This window comes from Salmo salar, chromosome ssa03, assembly GCF_905237065.1.
Source record: "Salmo salar chromosome ssa03, Ssal_v3.1, whole genome shotgun sequence".
NCBI classification, from domain to species: domain Eukaryota; kingdom Metazoa; phylum Chordata; class Actinopteri; order Salmoniformes; family Salmonidae; genus Salmo; species Salmo salar.
Window position 1 is genome coordinate 58,153,565 of NC_059444.1, and position 14,873 is coordinate 58,168,437.

The 14,873-nt window shown below is 43.4% G+C and overlaps 1 protein-coding gene across 1 annotated transcript; it reads right to left on the bottom strand.

The window, feature by feature from the left end:
* Positions 1-3,710: 3,710 nt before the first annotated feature.
* On the bottom strand, positions 3,711-11,398 carry LOC106600821 (WAS/WASL-interacting protein family member 2). The gene is given in 10 exon segments (XM_014192520.2): positions 3,711-6,111; positions 6,293-6,394; positions 6,807-7,004; positions 7,422-7,458; positions 7,460-7,726; positions 7,728-8,098; positions 8,662-8,781; positions 9,033-9,165; positions 10,228-10,340; positions 11,143-11,398. Coding segments are annotated over 9 exon segments (1,335 nt in total). The 5' UTR covers positions 10,294-10,340; positions 11,143-11,398; the 3' UTR covers positions 3,711-6,070.
* Positions 11,399-14,873: the final 3,475 nt, after the last annotated feature.

Consider the following 14,873-nt stretch of genomic DNA (forward strand, 5'->3'; position numbering starts at 1 on the left):
AACTGTCAATCTCCCTTGGCCTGTGGCTCCATGCAAGATCTCACCTCGTGGAGTTGCAATGATCAAGAGAACGGTGAGAAATCAGCCCAGAACTACACGGGAGGATCTTGTCAATGATCTCAAGGCAGCAGGGACCATAGTCACCAAGAAAACAATTGGTAACACACTACGCCGTGAAGGACTGAAATCCTGCAGCGCCTGCAAGGTCCCCCTGCTCAAGAAAGCACATATACATACCCGTCTGAAGTTTGCCAATGAACATCTGAATGATTCAGAGGACAACTGGGTGAAAGTGTTGTGGTCAGATGAGACCAAATTGGAGCTCTTTGGCATCAACTCAACTCGCCGTGTTTGGAGGAGGAGGAATGCTGCCTATGACCCCAAGAACACCATCCCCACCGTCAAACATGGAGGTGGAAACATTATGCTTTGGGGGTGTTTTTCTGCTAAGGGGACAGGACAACTTCACCGCATCTAAGGGGCGATGGACGGGGCCATGTACCGTCAAATCTTGGGTGAGAACCTCCTTCCCTCAGCCAGGGCATTGAAAATGAGTCGTGGATGGGTATTCCAGCATGACAATGACCCAAAACACACAGCCAAGGCAACAAAGGAGTGGCTCAAGAAGAAGCACATTAAGGTCCTGGAGTGGCCTAGCCAGTCTCCAGACCTTAATCACATAGAAAATCTGTGGAGGGAGTTGAAGGTTCGAGTTGCCAAACGTCAGCCTCGAAACCTTAATGACTTGGAGAAGATCTGCAAAGAGGAGTGGGGCAAAATCCCTCCTGAGATGTGTGCAAACCTGGTGGCCAACTACAAGAAACATCTGACCTCTGTGATTGCCAACAAGGGTTTTGCCACCAAGTACTAAGTCATGTTTTGCAGAGGGGTCAAATACTTATTTCCCTCATTAAAATGCAAATCATTTTATAACATTTTTGACATGCGTTTTTCTGGATTTTTATGTTGTTATTCTGCCTCTCACTGTTCAAATAACCCTACCATTAAAATTAAAGACTGATCATTTCTTTGTAAGTGGGCAAATGTACAAAATCAGCAGGGGATCAAATACTTTTTTCCCTCACTGTAATTAATCCTAATCAGACAGGTTTTTTACATGGATGATAGATTGGAGATAATGGACACAACAGAACACTATGCAACATCTGGGAAACCAGGCCTGGTATTCATAGCTGACTTTCAAAAGGCTTTTGATAATGTACAACTGAAATTTATTTATAAATGCCTGGAACATCAATTTGAGAATTTCTTACACAATGGTTAAAGTTATGTACAGTACCAGTCAACATTTTGGACACACCTACTCATTCCAGTGTTTTTCTTTATTTTTTACTATTTTCTACATTGTAGAATAATAGTGAAGACACCAAAACTATGAAATAACACATATGGAACCATGTAGTAACCAAAAAAAGTGTTAAATCAAAATATATTTTATATTTGAGATTCTTCAAAGTAGCCACCCTTTGCTTCGATGACAGCTTTACACACTCTTGGCATTCTCTCAACCAGCTTCATGAGGTAGTTACCTGCAATGCATTTCAATTAACAGGTGTGCCTTGTTAAAAGTTAAGTCCATATTATGGCAAGAACAGCTCAAATAAGCAAAGGGAAACAACAGTCCATCATTAAGACATGATCAGTCAGTGCAGAATGTTAAGAACTTTGAAAGTTTCTTCAAGTGCAGCCGCAAAAACCGTCAAGCGCTATGATAACTGGTTCTCATGAGGACCGCCACAGGAAAGGAAGACCCAGAGTTGACTTTGCTGCAGAGGATAATTTAATTAGAGTTACCAGCCTCAGATATTGCAGCCCAAATAAATGCTTCAAAGAGTTCAAGTAACAGACACATCTCAACATCAACTGTTCAGAGGAGACTGCGTGAATCAGGCCTTCATGGTTGAATTGCTACAAAGAAACCACTATTAAAGGACCAATAAGAAGAGACTTGCTTGGGCCAAGAAACACGAGCAATGGACATTAGACCGGTGGAAATCTATCCATTGGTCTGATGAGTCCAAATTTTTGATTTCTGGTTCCCAACCGCCGTGTCTTTGTGAGACGCAGAGTAGGTGAACGGATGATCTCCGCATGTGTGGTTCCCACCGTGAAGCATGGAGGAGGTGGTGTGGGTGTGCTTTGCTGGTGACATTGTGATTTATTTAGAATTCAAGGTACACTTAACCAGCATGGTTCGGGGGGCAGAAATGATTAAATATTAAAGCATTAGATCTCTCACCAAAGGCTTCAGTCATACAAAAGTTATACTTAAATCTGAACTGGTTCTCTAACAGATTAGTAGAATGTCTCACCTCTTGTTCAAGAATGGCCTTTTTCCAGATTACAACCTCTCACTTTTGGTTATTTGAAAATGTAATCATCTCTAAAATATTACTATTTTTAAAATAAGCTGTAGAAAGTTGGTTTTAATTTCAGTTTAATCCAAGAGAAAAGACAGAACAAATAAAACATTATGGCTAAACTCAAATATACTAATTGCATGGAGTTGTCACACATGCAGCTAACAAAAATATATGGAAATGTCTGCTCTCCCCCATTCAGCCACAAGAGCATTACTGAGGTCGGGCACTGATGTTGGGTGATTAGGCTTGGCTCACAGACAACGTTCCAATTGTTCCCAAAGGTGTTCAATGGGGTTGGGGTCAGGGCTCTGTGCAGGCCAGCCACGTTCTTCCACACCGATCTCGACAAACCATTTCTGTATGGACCTTGCTTTGTGGATGGGGGCATTGTCATGCTGAAACAGGAAAGGGCCTTCACCAAACTGTGGCCACAAAGTTGGAAGCACAGCGGTAAGGTTTCCCTTCACTGGAACTAAGGGGCCTAGCCCAATCCATGAAAAACAGCCCCAGACCATTATTCCTCCTCCACCAAACTTTACAGTTGGCACTATGCATTACTCCAGAGAACGCGTTTCCACTGCTCCAGAGTCCACTGGCAGCGAGCTTTACACCACTCCAGCCGACACTTGGCATTGCGCATGGTGATCTTAGGCTTGTGTGCGGCTGCTCAGCAATGGAAACACATTTCATGAAGCTCCTGATGGACAGCTTCCAGAGGCAGTTTGGAACTCGGTAGTGAGTGTTGCAACAGAGTATAGACTATTTTTACGTGCTTCAGCACTCAGCGATCCCATTCTGTGAGCTTGTGTGGCCTACCACTTTGCAGGTAAGCCGTTGTTGCTCCTATAAGTTCCCACTTCACAATTAACAGCACTTACAGTTGACCGGGGCAGCTCCAGCATGGCAGAAATTTGACAAACTTGTTGAAAAGGTGGCATCCTATGACTGTGCCACGTTGAAAGTCACCAACCTCTTCAGTAAGGTAATTTTACTGTCAGTGTTTGTCTATGGAGATTGCATGGCAGTGCGTTCAACTTTACTCACCCGTCAGCAACAGGTATAGCTGAAATAGCCAAATCCACTCATTTGAAGGGGTGTCCACATACTTGTGTATAAGCTAAGTGTTGTTGCCCATTAGTTTACTCCAATTAGTGGAACATAAAGGACTTTTTTTTTTTTTATGTAAATGATGCAGACAATTTATCTACCCCCTAAAATAAAACCAAATAGTAATTTTGTAATGTGGGTTTACTATCCCTTCAACCAAAACCTGTGACACGTTATTGCATAACGTCACTAATAACAGATGACAATGGACTGGACAGAGACAGGAAAAGTATACTTTATTCCCCCCCCCGACATTTTCATTGAATTGGTACAACATGTCTGACGCAGAAGGGTGAAATGTACAGAAGGAACCAGGGCCTGGATTAAGATAATTATGAAAGTATGAAATGGGGGATGAGAAGACACGAACAAGGAGGTTCTCTCAATGTGAGTACATACTGCTCCTGTTGAATGGCCACACAGGCCCTCTGTGACACAGAGGGAATATCTAAAGGGGGACAGAAGGCAGAAGACTAACAGTTTGTCACTGGATTCTGACGAAAGCCTGCCGTTATCTATCCCCGTTTTATTCACTATATTACAAGCTTTATACATAAAAGTAGAACAATAGCCATGACTACCGTATTACCCATGAGGTGTAGAAACTTACAATAGCTTTGTTTTCTTTTTTACAAATCCTGAATTGACTCTTACAGCGAATAATAAGGCAAAAGACCAGCGAAGGGTTGAAAAAAAAAATTAAATAGCGAGTGACAGTTTAAGGGGGTTCGGTCACGGTGCAGGGCCGTTTTAAAATAAGGAGCAAGACTAAACCCACACAACACATGAACAAAAATCACAGGTACCAGCCTTAAAGATTCACCTCCCTGTGTAACAACGTGCATTTGTTTCAGGCTTGTGGTCACAAGTGCATTAAGCAAAGAAATGTAAGGACTACATTACAGAAATGTTCCTCTGGGAAATCAAGTCGATTTTTTTTTCTTTCAAAACAGAACGTAGACAACTATGATTGAGTTGGAACAACATGGCCGTTGTCATTAGTTTGTCCATTCGACCCTCAGCAGAAGATCCCAAAATTCGGTACACAGACATCACTCAACATTGGCCAAATCCATAATACACAACTTTGTATGTTTTAAAAAAAAAATACAAATTGAAGGGGTACTGCATCACAAGCATATACTGTAGGTCCCACGTCTCCCTATGGAAAAACATCAAATACTGCCACCAAGTGGCTATTGTGGGTATCAACAAACCTTATCCTGCCGAGTTCCAGGATAAGGTTTGTATTTGAAAGCATACATTTACTTACCCCTCAACATAATTTCTCTCTATCAATTTTGAACAATAAACTCTTGGATTGCTTCCGACTCATTGCCTGGGTTCAGGTTTAGTATTTTCGTGTCCACGTACTGTTTCAGCATCCTGTAGCATGCAGTGCATTGGAAAGGCTCCGTCACTAAGCTAGTGAGTGTTGTAGTGTTTGTATGAGTTAGTTGTCGTGAAATGGTTTCAGTGATGCAGACTAGTGTTAGAAGGCATAATAACTTTCTGCTGTGCATTTAGGACAACTAACAAGCTCACCCCTCATGCATTTTGTCAAGACAGACAAACTGAAAACAAAGACAACATGCAGCTATCTGGTTAGACTTTTCTTCAGCGTAGAGAGGAAGGGAGGGAGAGATTCCTCGCTGCAAGATCCCATACATGTGCATCATCATTCTAAACAGGAAGACTTTTTCACAAACCAACCATCGTCACTGTCACAGGTGTTGATTACTGCCAACTTTCACAGAGAACGTATGAAACTATTGCTTTTGTCAGTCCATTCCACCATTCATAAGAGAAACGACGACATCCTTGCAGCAGGGAGAAAGGATGGGGGGAATATGTGCTGTTCCCAGGTCAGGTCCGACTCAGTTGGCACTTTTGGAGAGAGTCTCATCTAATAATGCCTTTCCAATACCACCATCATCATCATCATCATCATCATCTCCAGTTCTCTGTTCCACAAACCGTATACCTGAGAGAACTTTCAAACAGTAGCAGTTCCCTACATCAGCAAGGGGTGCAGTGGTCACAAAAAGTCAATCACCTTTAGACACTTAGAACCAGGCTGTAGAGTCACTGGTGTTCTCCCGTTTCATGGTGATGTGGGCTCTCACAGTGCATACTCTTGATGACCTTTTTTTCTTCCCATTTTGACAATCGCAACAGTCTGTGTGGTATGGAGGTGAATGTCTTTCATACCAGTGTCAAAGTGTTCCCCGTCCACACACACACACACACACACGAGCCTGGAAACACCATCAATGGGTTAAGTATGCCTTTGTGACAAAACACGTCAAGTTCACCCACCCGGACACAGGCTGGGAATGGCGTAAGTAAGCTGCCAACTCCACCTTCAAAATGGAGCATGACTGCCATAGCAAACATTCCTGGGCTATTCTCAAGGGCGAGCGCGTGAGTGAATGCTTATGGAGCTTAAGTGAAATGGAATGTTATCAAATGAGAAGCGTGTCAGTGTATGTTATATGCTGTAGGTTCTATGTGAGAAAGTAGTGTGTGTGTGTAACCCTTGTCTCCTGTACAGTAGAAGTGAAGTGGTCTCACAGTGTTCACCTTCCCACAGGTGGTGCAGGTGGAGCTCCCCTCATCACTGCCAAAGACACAGTCAAAACAATAAACTGTTACAATAAACTATAGGCCTATGGGAAAATATTGCTATTCCTTTCATGTAAAAAAAAAAATGTTGTACTCTGCACCAGAAAATGTGTGTGTAAAATGTGTGCATATTATTTATTGGCATTATTGTGTCACATTGATAAGTGAGCCCTCACCTCTGTTGGCTTTGCTGGGGTAGATCTTGGTGAAGTGCCGGTACTCCTCCGGAGCAGGGAAGTCATTCAGTGGGTGGAAAGAATACTTGGACTCAAAGTCATCTGTAGGGAGAGAAAGTTCGGAAGATGACAGGTCAGGGTTGGTGGTCAAGGCCATTGAAGGTCAACGAAGGGCAAGAGGGAGGGAGAGGACGGAAAGAACAGTAGGGAAGAGTGAAGTGATGGTAGTTCATTCCTCTCTTTTGTATTGATCCAATTCAAAATGTCATCCACCCGAAGGAGCCAATAAAAACGTATTATATAACAAATAAAATACAGACAGTTTACCCTTTACCAAACTCAGATGTATAGTTTTCCCTTCACTTTTACAGATTCAATACTTACTAGGACTAAAACATTTTATACATTCCAAAAGTCTCCAAAGTAGATTGGCTAACAAAATGAGAGTTGGTTGTTAATGTAGAGGGAAACCGAATTTGAGGTCAGGTGATGCAGTATGAGGAAGACGACTCACCTACAAAGGAGCGGGAAATGGAGGTGTGTCCATTGCGGATAGGTGGGGGAGGGGGCGGGGGTCCGGCAGGGGTACGGGAGGGAGGAGGGGGGGGCTTGCCACGGCTATGAGGCTCTGAGGGGCTACCTCTGTAGGGGGGTGGTGGAGGGGGGGCATCCCGACCCCCGTTTCGTTGAGTGGACCCAGGCGGGGGTGGCGCTGTACAGACAACAAACGATACGGTCATTAAGGAATAACAGAGCAGCCACACTGGCTAACCAGCAGTCATTACAACACAACAGCAAGACAGGAACGCTAGAAAAACACTGTAGGCCTGTCATGACACGACACCATACTGACTGTAGGCGCCACGCCTTGCCACAGCTTATTCGACAGTCATTTCATCTCTACACTAATAAACAAATCACCTCTCCTCGCTTGCCTCACATTATGATAGGTGATTGACAAGAGGAGATAAAGGTTAAAAAAATAAATAGAGTGCGACACAGCACAGCGAGAATGTGACCGAATTATGTAACTGAACTATGCATAACAAACAGTAGAAAGCATTAAAGCTGGCCCTAACCCAGCCCTATTACAGGTAGAGGAACAAGGAGAGCAATGGTAAAAACATACCTGCTCCTCTGCCGGGGGGCTCACGGACTGGAGGGGGGTGGGCGTCCGCCTGGCGGGGAGGGGGAGGGGGGCGGGGGTGGAGCTTGCCCCCGGGTTGGAGTGTGTCCAGGTCCGGGCGACGGCTTCTTGCTGAGGGAGTTGTGTCTCTGAGGTAGCTCCGGGGCGGCTTCGTTAACCGGGCTGGAGGGGCCGTTGGTCATGGGCTGGCGGTACGGGGGAGGAGGTGGACCCAGAGAGGAGGAAGAGGAGGATGCTGAGGAGCCCCCTGACGTCGGGGGCCGGCGGTTGTTGTTGGGAGAAGGAGGCAGAGGGGCGCTGTTGCGGGCCGGCACCGGGGAAGTCCCCCCTCTGTCCTGGCGTGGGAGGGAGGGGCTTCTCCCGGTTGTAAGAGGGGGCAGCTGGTGCCGCCTTCTGAGTCGGAGCAGGGGGTGCATTGCCCCGGCGAGAAAAAGGGGGAGGAGGTGGAGGGGCGGAGGAGCTGTGCTTCATGCCACTGTTTGGGCTGCCTCCGCTGAGGGGGCGGGAGAGGTCGGGGAGGGAGGGCCTCTGGGATCGGGAGTGCTCCGGGGGAGAGGCCTGCTGGGCTGAGCATTCTGTGCTGTCCTGCCGAACAGGAGGACGAGGAGCAGCGGGGCGCGTGCCAGGAGGCGTCAGGGCTGACCTGCCAACCGAGCCATCTGCACCAAAAAAAAAGTGTCACGTCACGTCATCAGCAATTTATATGAAGATGAATGTATACATGAACAGAGAAACATGAGGACATGTCTCGGTGCAGAGTAAATACAGAACGGTAGAGTATTATTAGGTTATTTTAGTCATCATAATCCATTTTCTAATATTTTCTCCCTGACAGATGGTAAGGCCCTGCCCTTCATATGATGAAATCTAAGACCAATGCAGACGTGCAGGTTAGGGAACTCATTGTGAATCAGCAAATCTCCTTCAGCCGTGCCTGTGTCAGATCTATAACAGCCCTGCCCAATGACAACCCTGAAACCTGACGGTCTGCCCTACCTACGCAGTCAAAAACCAGTGCTCATTTCTCACCTATTGCAATCGTGCTTTGACGAACTAGCTTGCTCCCAAACTTGTCAGCAATAAATATAATGGAAGGGAATTAAATTGCTGTTCTAAACCCTCCGCCCGATATAAGTTTAACGGACCAGTCCTTCAGCGGTCCAGATTTTTTGGGGAAATCTTTGTAAGTGACACCATAACAGTTAGGATATTAAATACTTGCCTCCGACTGGTCGTAATTTAGGCACACCTGCCTGGAAAAGACCTCCCATTGGCTGAATGGCCCCTGACGAGCCTCCTCCACCTCCATTACAACCACCACCACCACCACCTCCTTTAGGCTCTGGACAGGGAAAACAAGGTTCAATTACATACATTACAATAGTAACCTATCACATGTATAATTACCCTCACGGTCTCCCATTTCACTCCTGCGAAATAAACCTTGACCCCCAGTGAGTGTGCTCCATGCACTACCCTAGCCTCATCAGTTCTGTGCTTCTTACTTCTATCCAATCATATGAGTCAGTAAAACACCACCAGAATAGTAGATCTGAGACACCAGGGTGAACCTTAGTGGTGCTGTGGCCTTACTTTCTAAGATGGGTGCGCTCCTGTCATTGACCACGCCAACCTTCTTCAGCTTGGCCCCTTTGTGGATGTCACCGAGCAGGGCTCCTCTGCCTTTGGCCTCATCTCGATTGAGCTTGGGTGGGGTGGTGTTGGCCTGCGAAGGGAGGGTAAGAGAGAGAGAGTGTGTGTCCTCTGCTCACCACAGCACACTTTATGCTACCGGAGAACAGACTGACTACATAAACGATACAGTAGATCTGTTATGATACAACGGGATGTGTGAGATAACGAGCAGCATTAGATTGGGTGCTTTGGACGAATCACAATTTCACAGGCAATTTGGGATTTTTTTTGGGGGGGGGTTGGGGTTATTTGGCTCACAGACTTGCCCGTAACTAACCGAGATTATACATAGCCTGACAGGTAACAGCTTGCAGAAAGCCATGTCACAGTTGGTGCAAGGGAATTAGCCGGGTAGAACTTGTTCTTGATAGGGGCTAACAGCACAATTAATTTGAATAAGATTTCTATTTCGTGAGTCCTTCACATCAAGTCATTAATTAGTTGCCCATTGCATAAATCCATAGCGTTACGCATCCCTGTCTGCATAGGCCTGGTTCGTCCACTGCTCATTATGTGAATTAGATGTTGAGGATGATTACTTGAGCGAGCAGCGCTAATCACTTGAATAAACCAGAAGGGCTCTGAGTACATTGCAAATGGCACCCTATTTCTTATATAGTGTACTACTTTTGACCAGAGTCCTATGGGCCCTGGTCAAAAGCAGTGCACTATAAAAAGGGAATAGGGTGCCATTTGAGACACAGCCTCTGATTGGGCTTGTCAGGGAGAGGATAGCACGCACAATCACAGGCCACGAGAACAGCTTTTTTCCAGATTTCAGTAGTGCTCTCCGCACAAGGTGAAACAAATTCAGCTTCACAACACCAGTGAATATAAATCCCTTTGAAAAAGGGACCTACGAGATGTCAAGTTGGTTGGACCACTAATTCATATGAACTACACAGGAGCTAGGCCTACATCATGGTTTGGAGCTAGGCCTACATCATGGTTTGGAGTTAGGCCTTCATCATGGCTCAAACCCATTAAATATGTCCCCATCATAGGTTTGATTGATACAGTTCTCTCTTAGACCCACACAGTTGCACAGGAAACATTTACAGGTGACACATTCCAGGCTTCAATAAGTTCTTACCTGGCTGAAGGTGGGGGGTGGAGGGGGGCCTCCTGGGGGTGGAGGGGGAGGGGGAGGAATCGGCATCTTGACCCACTGAACAAGTCTTGTTCTCAGATACAAACTGTCACCACCTGCAATAATGCATTAAAACATGTTTCAGAGTCATCTAGTGACATTTCAGTCTCATCCATTGATAATGTTATCTAGCATGAATTTGTCAACTAGAACAGTTAGCTAAGTAGAGGTGGTCCCCTTTGATTTGACTGCTTCCCTTATTATTAATATATTTAAAACCACGTAGCTAGCTAGCCATCTAATAAATGTTAACCTTCTGGGCTCATGTGACATTGTTATTGATGACGTCTTCATTTCGTTAGCAAGTTGGCCTATCTAGTTAGCAGAGATCTAACGTTTGGTCAGTGCTGCTGTGGAATGTAAATGAGCCGACTGTAGATAGCGTTAAGTAATCCAATCGTGTGAAATCTCCAAATAAACCTGGTCATCGGTAGCTAGGTCAGATTAGCCAATAGTTAGCATAACAATTAGTTGACTAACGTTAGATAGCATGCTGACAAACTAACGTTAGTTAGTTAACCAATTAGCATACAAACTTGAAGCCATCGCGGCGGCCCTGCTGCAAAAGGATAACTAGCTAGCTCCATACACAACAGCTCAACTAGCTAGCATCTTGTAATAAAGCATGGCTACGATACATCCTAACCTAACGTAACGTTAGCTATGAATCTCAGCTATATAAATGACATACATGGCGCGAGCTCATCATGGCTATCATGTTCGGCTAATGTGTTAATTAATGGCTGTCATATTAGCTAACTACAGGATCTGTAGCGAGCTAGCTAGCTGGGTTAGCCTGCCAGAGTTGGCAACCCTTGCAAGTTAGCTTAATTAGGCTGGCTAGATTGCTTCACTTACTTGAATTTCTTAGCAGCCCATTCGTTTGATATTTGACGTTTTAACTCATATTTGTTTCTTCGTTCTCGGTAGTTCCTTCATCTGAAGTGTATTATACATTTCAAGCTGGCCATTGATATTCCACTCTTGCATTCACTCTCACACCCTTCACTTGCAGCACAGATTTGCTGAAGCAGTAAAGATGGAAGTGTGCAGATGTAAAATGTACACTGTACCAGAGATGGCAAAGAAAGCGAGACACCCCACTCCCTAATTTATTCGGGGTGGAGCCACTCTGGGCTACCTATTGCCCCGGAGGGGGCAGAGGCGAAACATCTTCTGGGCGGGGAGAGCAGGGTGGGGACAATAGGGCACTAACGAGTGGTTCCAGGAAGTGAATTCTCAATGCAATCACCCGTTGTGATAATACATATTAGCGACAGCAATATTACCAAAGATGTTCTACTGAGATAGACCACGTCCTGTCGGGGGAAACAAATCCTGTCGTTTCCAATGGGAGGACAGTGAGCCGAGTAGGTGGGATCAAGTGTCGAGATGGGGTTTTCAAAGTCGCGTTGATTTAGTCAGTCAGATGGCTTCGTGGCGTCAATAAAATACATCGTTATCATATTCAAATTAAGTTCAAAATGAGATGCAGACGATAAAATCTAAGTTTATTTGTCACGTGCGCCTATTACAACAGGTGTAGTAGACCTTACAGTGAAACGCTTACTTACAGGCTCTAACCAACAGTGCAAAAAAGGTATTAGCTAAATAATAGGTAAGTAAAGAAATACAAAAGACAGTGAAATGGTTTTGAATTAATGATTTATTTCAGAAATTCTGACATTGATAAAGATGTAGTATATTTAATTTAACTGCTAATAATATTAGGTACATTTCATATTCACAAATGCAAATGGTCTAAAACAAAACCTAACTTTTTTAACTTTATAAATTAATTTCAACAATATGGCACTACTTTAACTAAAATGAAAAACAAAAAGGCAGTTAAAACTTGTATTATTAATGAATATGATTTGTTTGTTTAGGATTCCTGGCAATGTAAATAGTTTGTATGTATGCTTGTTTGCATGTGACTATTCCTCGTTTGTTAATTTAAAAAACAACAACACTTGAGTTGATGTAGCTAACTAAGTAACTATTTGTTGTTGAGACCGTTATAACGCCACCAAGATAGAAAAGTAAGTTACAAATATATAGTTTATTGTTATACATGTTATATACATTAGATATTAAAACATTTTGTAGTGGGCGTTAACTGTTTGGCTAGCTATTTTCCGTTAAAACATGTTGAGGAACAGTTAACGTTAGCTAAATCAATAACGTTAAATTAGCTGTAAGAAACTAGATGACGACTAACTTAGTTAACAGTTGTCATTTTGCGAATCAATAGTGGAGACTATTAGTAAAATGTAATTGAGTGAGGTTATTAACAGCTAACCCGTTACTCTTCTCTTAATACGGTACATGTTATAATTTCTCATGGGCAAGAAGAGAGGAATAGTAGCTAGCTCGATATATACACTATTATATATTTCTCAGCTAACGTTAACTGTAGCTGAATAAATCCGATTCTGCAGAGTAACTAGCTAGTTTAGCTAGATAATCATTCAGGACCGCACATCTGAGAGAACTGGACGTAAGTTATTTGTTTACTCGAAGAGCTAGAAATCGCTAGAACATGGATGAGCACGGACGAACAGCGTTTGTATGAATTAATGTACTCTCTACAGTACATTAGAATAAAGACACACACTTTATCCTATGAAACATTTTCTGTTGCTGCCATCGTAAAGCTGATAGATCTGTTGAAGCTCTCCGCTAATGCGACACATGGTGTTTTTTTTGTACCATTATCCCATTGAAGGGATGCATGCATAATGTGAGGAAAGGCTCTACTTTCATGGTTTTGATATGTTCTACATTTTTCACCATGTTAACAGGCATTTCATAAATGTACAACCTTTTGAGTTTTGTCAATTTTCTGAAGATGCATATAATTATAGTAGACTATATTTTGTGGTATTCTTACTTAATCTGATCATAGGGCAACAGAACATACCTAGTTGCCTATAAAATGTTTTACAGAGATCTAACATAATTTAAGAGGTACTTAATGGTGTTCTACAACTCGATAAATTACTTTGCAATGACCCAGTGTCACAGATGGGTTCTATTGATTGTGCAGCATACCCTGGGATGACCTTGAATGTAATATGGCTGGGCACGTTGGTAAACTACAGTAATGTTAGCTAGCTATGCTGCCTCATGCTAGTCGTATTAAACCCAGCTATAGATTTGTTTCATTACTGGTAGCTAACATGTTTTATCTATCAGTGAACATTGCTTTGATTGATTCGATGGGTAGTCATGGATACAGCACTCTACTGATTACACAACCACCGACGTGTGCCTCACCATGCAGTAATTACTCCAAATGCATCTTTATTATTTATTACATACCTTTCAACATCTGTTGGAAACTGGAAAGGGGATTTTCTTCCCTTTCCATTTTACAGTCAACAAGGTATTTATTGATGACATATGTTTCTTATCATGATAAAAGTTGATTCACAGAAGGAGTACTAGGAGTGGGAAAACTTGCAAAGAAATCGATTTCTAGCTATTTAAGCCAAGTACGTATTTTTATTTTTTTTGTGAATTAGCTAGCCAGCTACATATCTACTTGGGACAAGCTAGCTACCGCCAAGAAGAGGATGAAGACCATTTGTGCCTTACTGAATTTGCATGACGTTCATTAGGAAAACGCCCACTATCTAGGGCACTCGTCCTAAACAAAGTAATCTCTATAAACAATTAGGTAAGTCAAGTCTACGAAACTTAGTGCACTCTGTTTGTTATAGATTCTAGTTTTGGAAACAGAAAACTGTATGAAGATCAAATGTTTCATTGATGAGAAATTAGCAGAATGTCGGCCAAAATCCATCTAGCTTAATCTTCTCCCACTGCTGGCAAACGGGCTTCCTCTCGCTACAATATTTGGTAGTGAGGGGAAACGCCAACCGGATGTCTCACATTTATACATCCGGTAAAATATCTGTCTCATCTATCTGTGATATTACTGTACAGCGTACAATTAGTTTAATACCCATAAAACCTAGCGGTCAAACGGAAATGGATCCAATCGTTTTTTTTACCATTCATTTTTCCCATAGGGGTTTTTAGAAACACTTAAAATATGGGTGTTTTGTGCAAGCTTTCCCCCTTTTTTTCTGACAGATTTTTGATAACTGTAAATCTCTCTAGGACAAGGTGACTTTAATCAATCTATTTGCCTGTATTTACACACCAAAAAGGATATGCCATCTAATGTTAGTTAAATGTAGTAATGAATTCACTAGAGGTCCTGGTTCGAGTCGCAGCTGGTTCTGTCGCAGCCGGCCTCGACCGGGAGACCCATGGGGCTGCGCACAATTGTCCCAGCGTCGTCCTGGTTAGGGGAGGGTTTGGGCGGCAGGGATGTCCTTGTCCCTTTGCGCTCGAGAGCCGTGCGTCCTCCGAAACACACCGTAAACCTGGAGACCGTGTCATCCATACGCCCGGCCCGCCACAGGACTCCTCTCATGAGTCCGTACGGGAGTTACAGCGATGAGACAAGACTGTAACTACCAATTGGATACCACAAATTTCTTTTTAAAATCTTTCATTGAACATTTCTATTTTGTGTCTTGTGCAAGTTTTAAATTGACACGATACCTGTTAGCAAA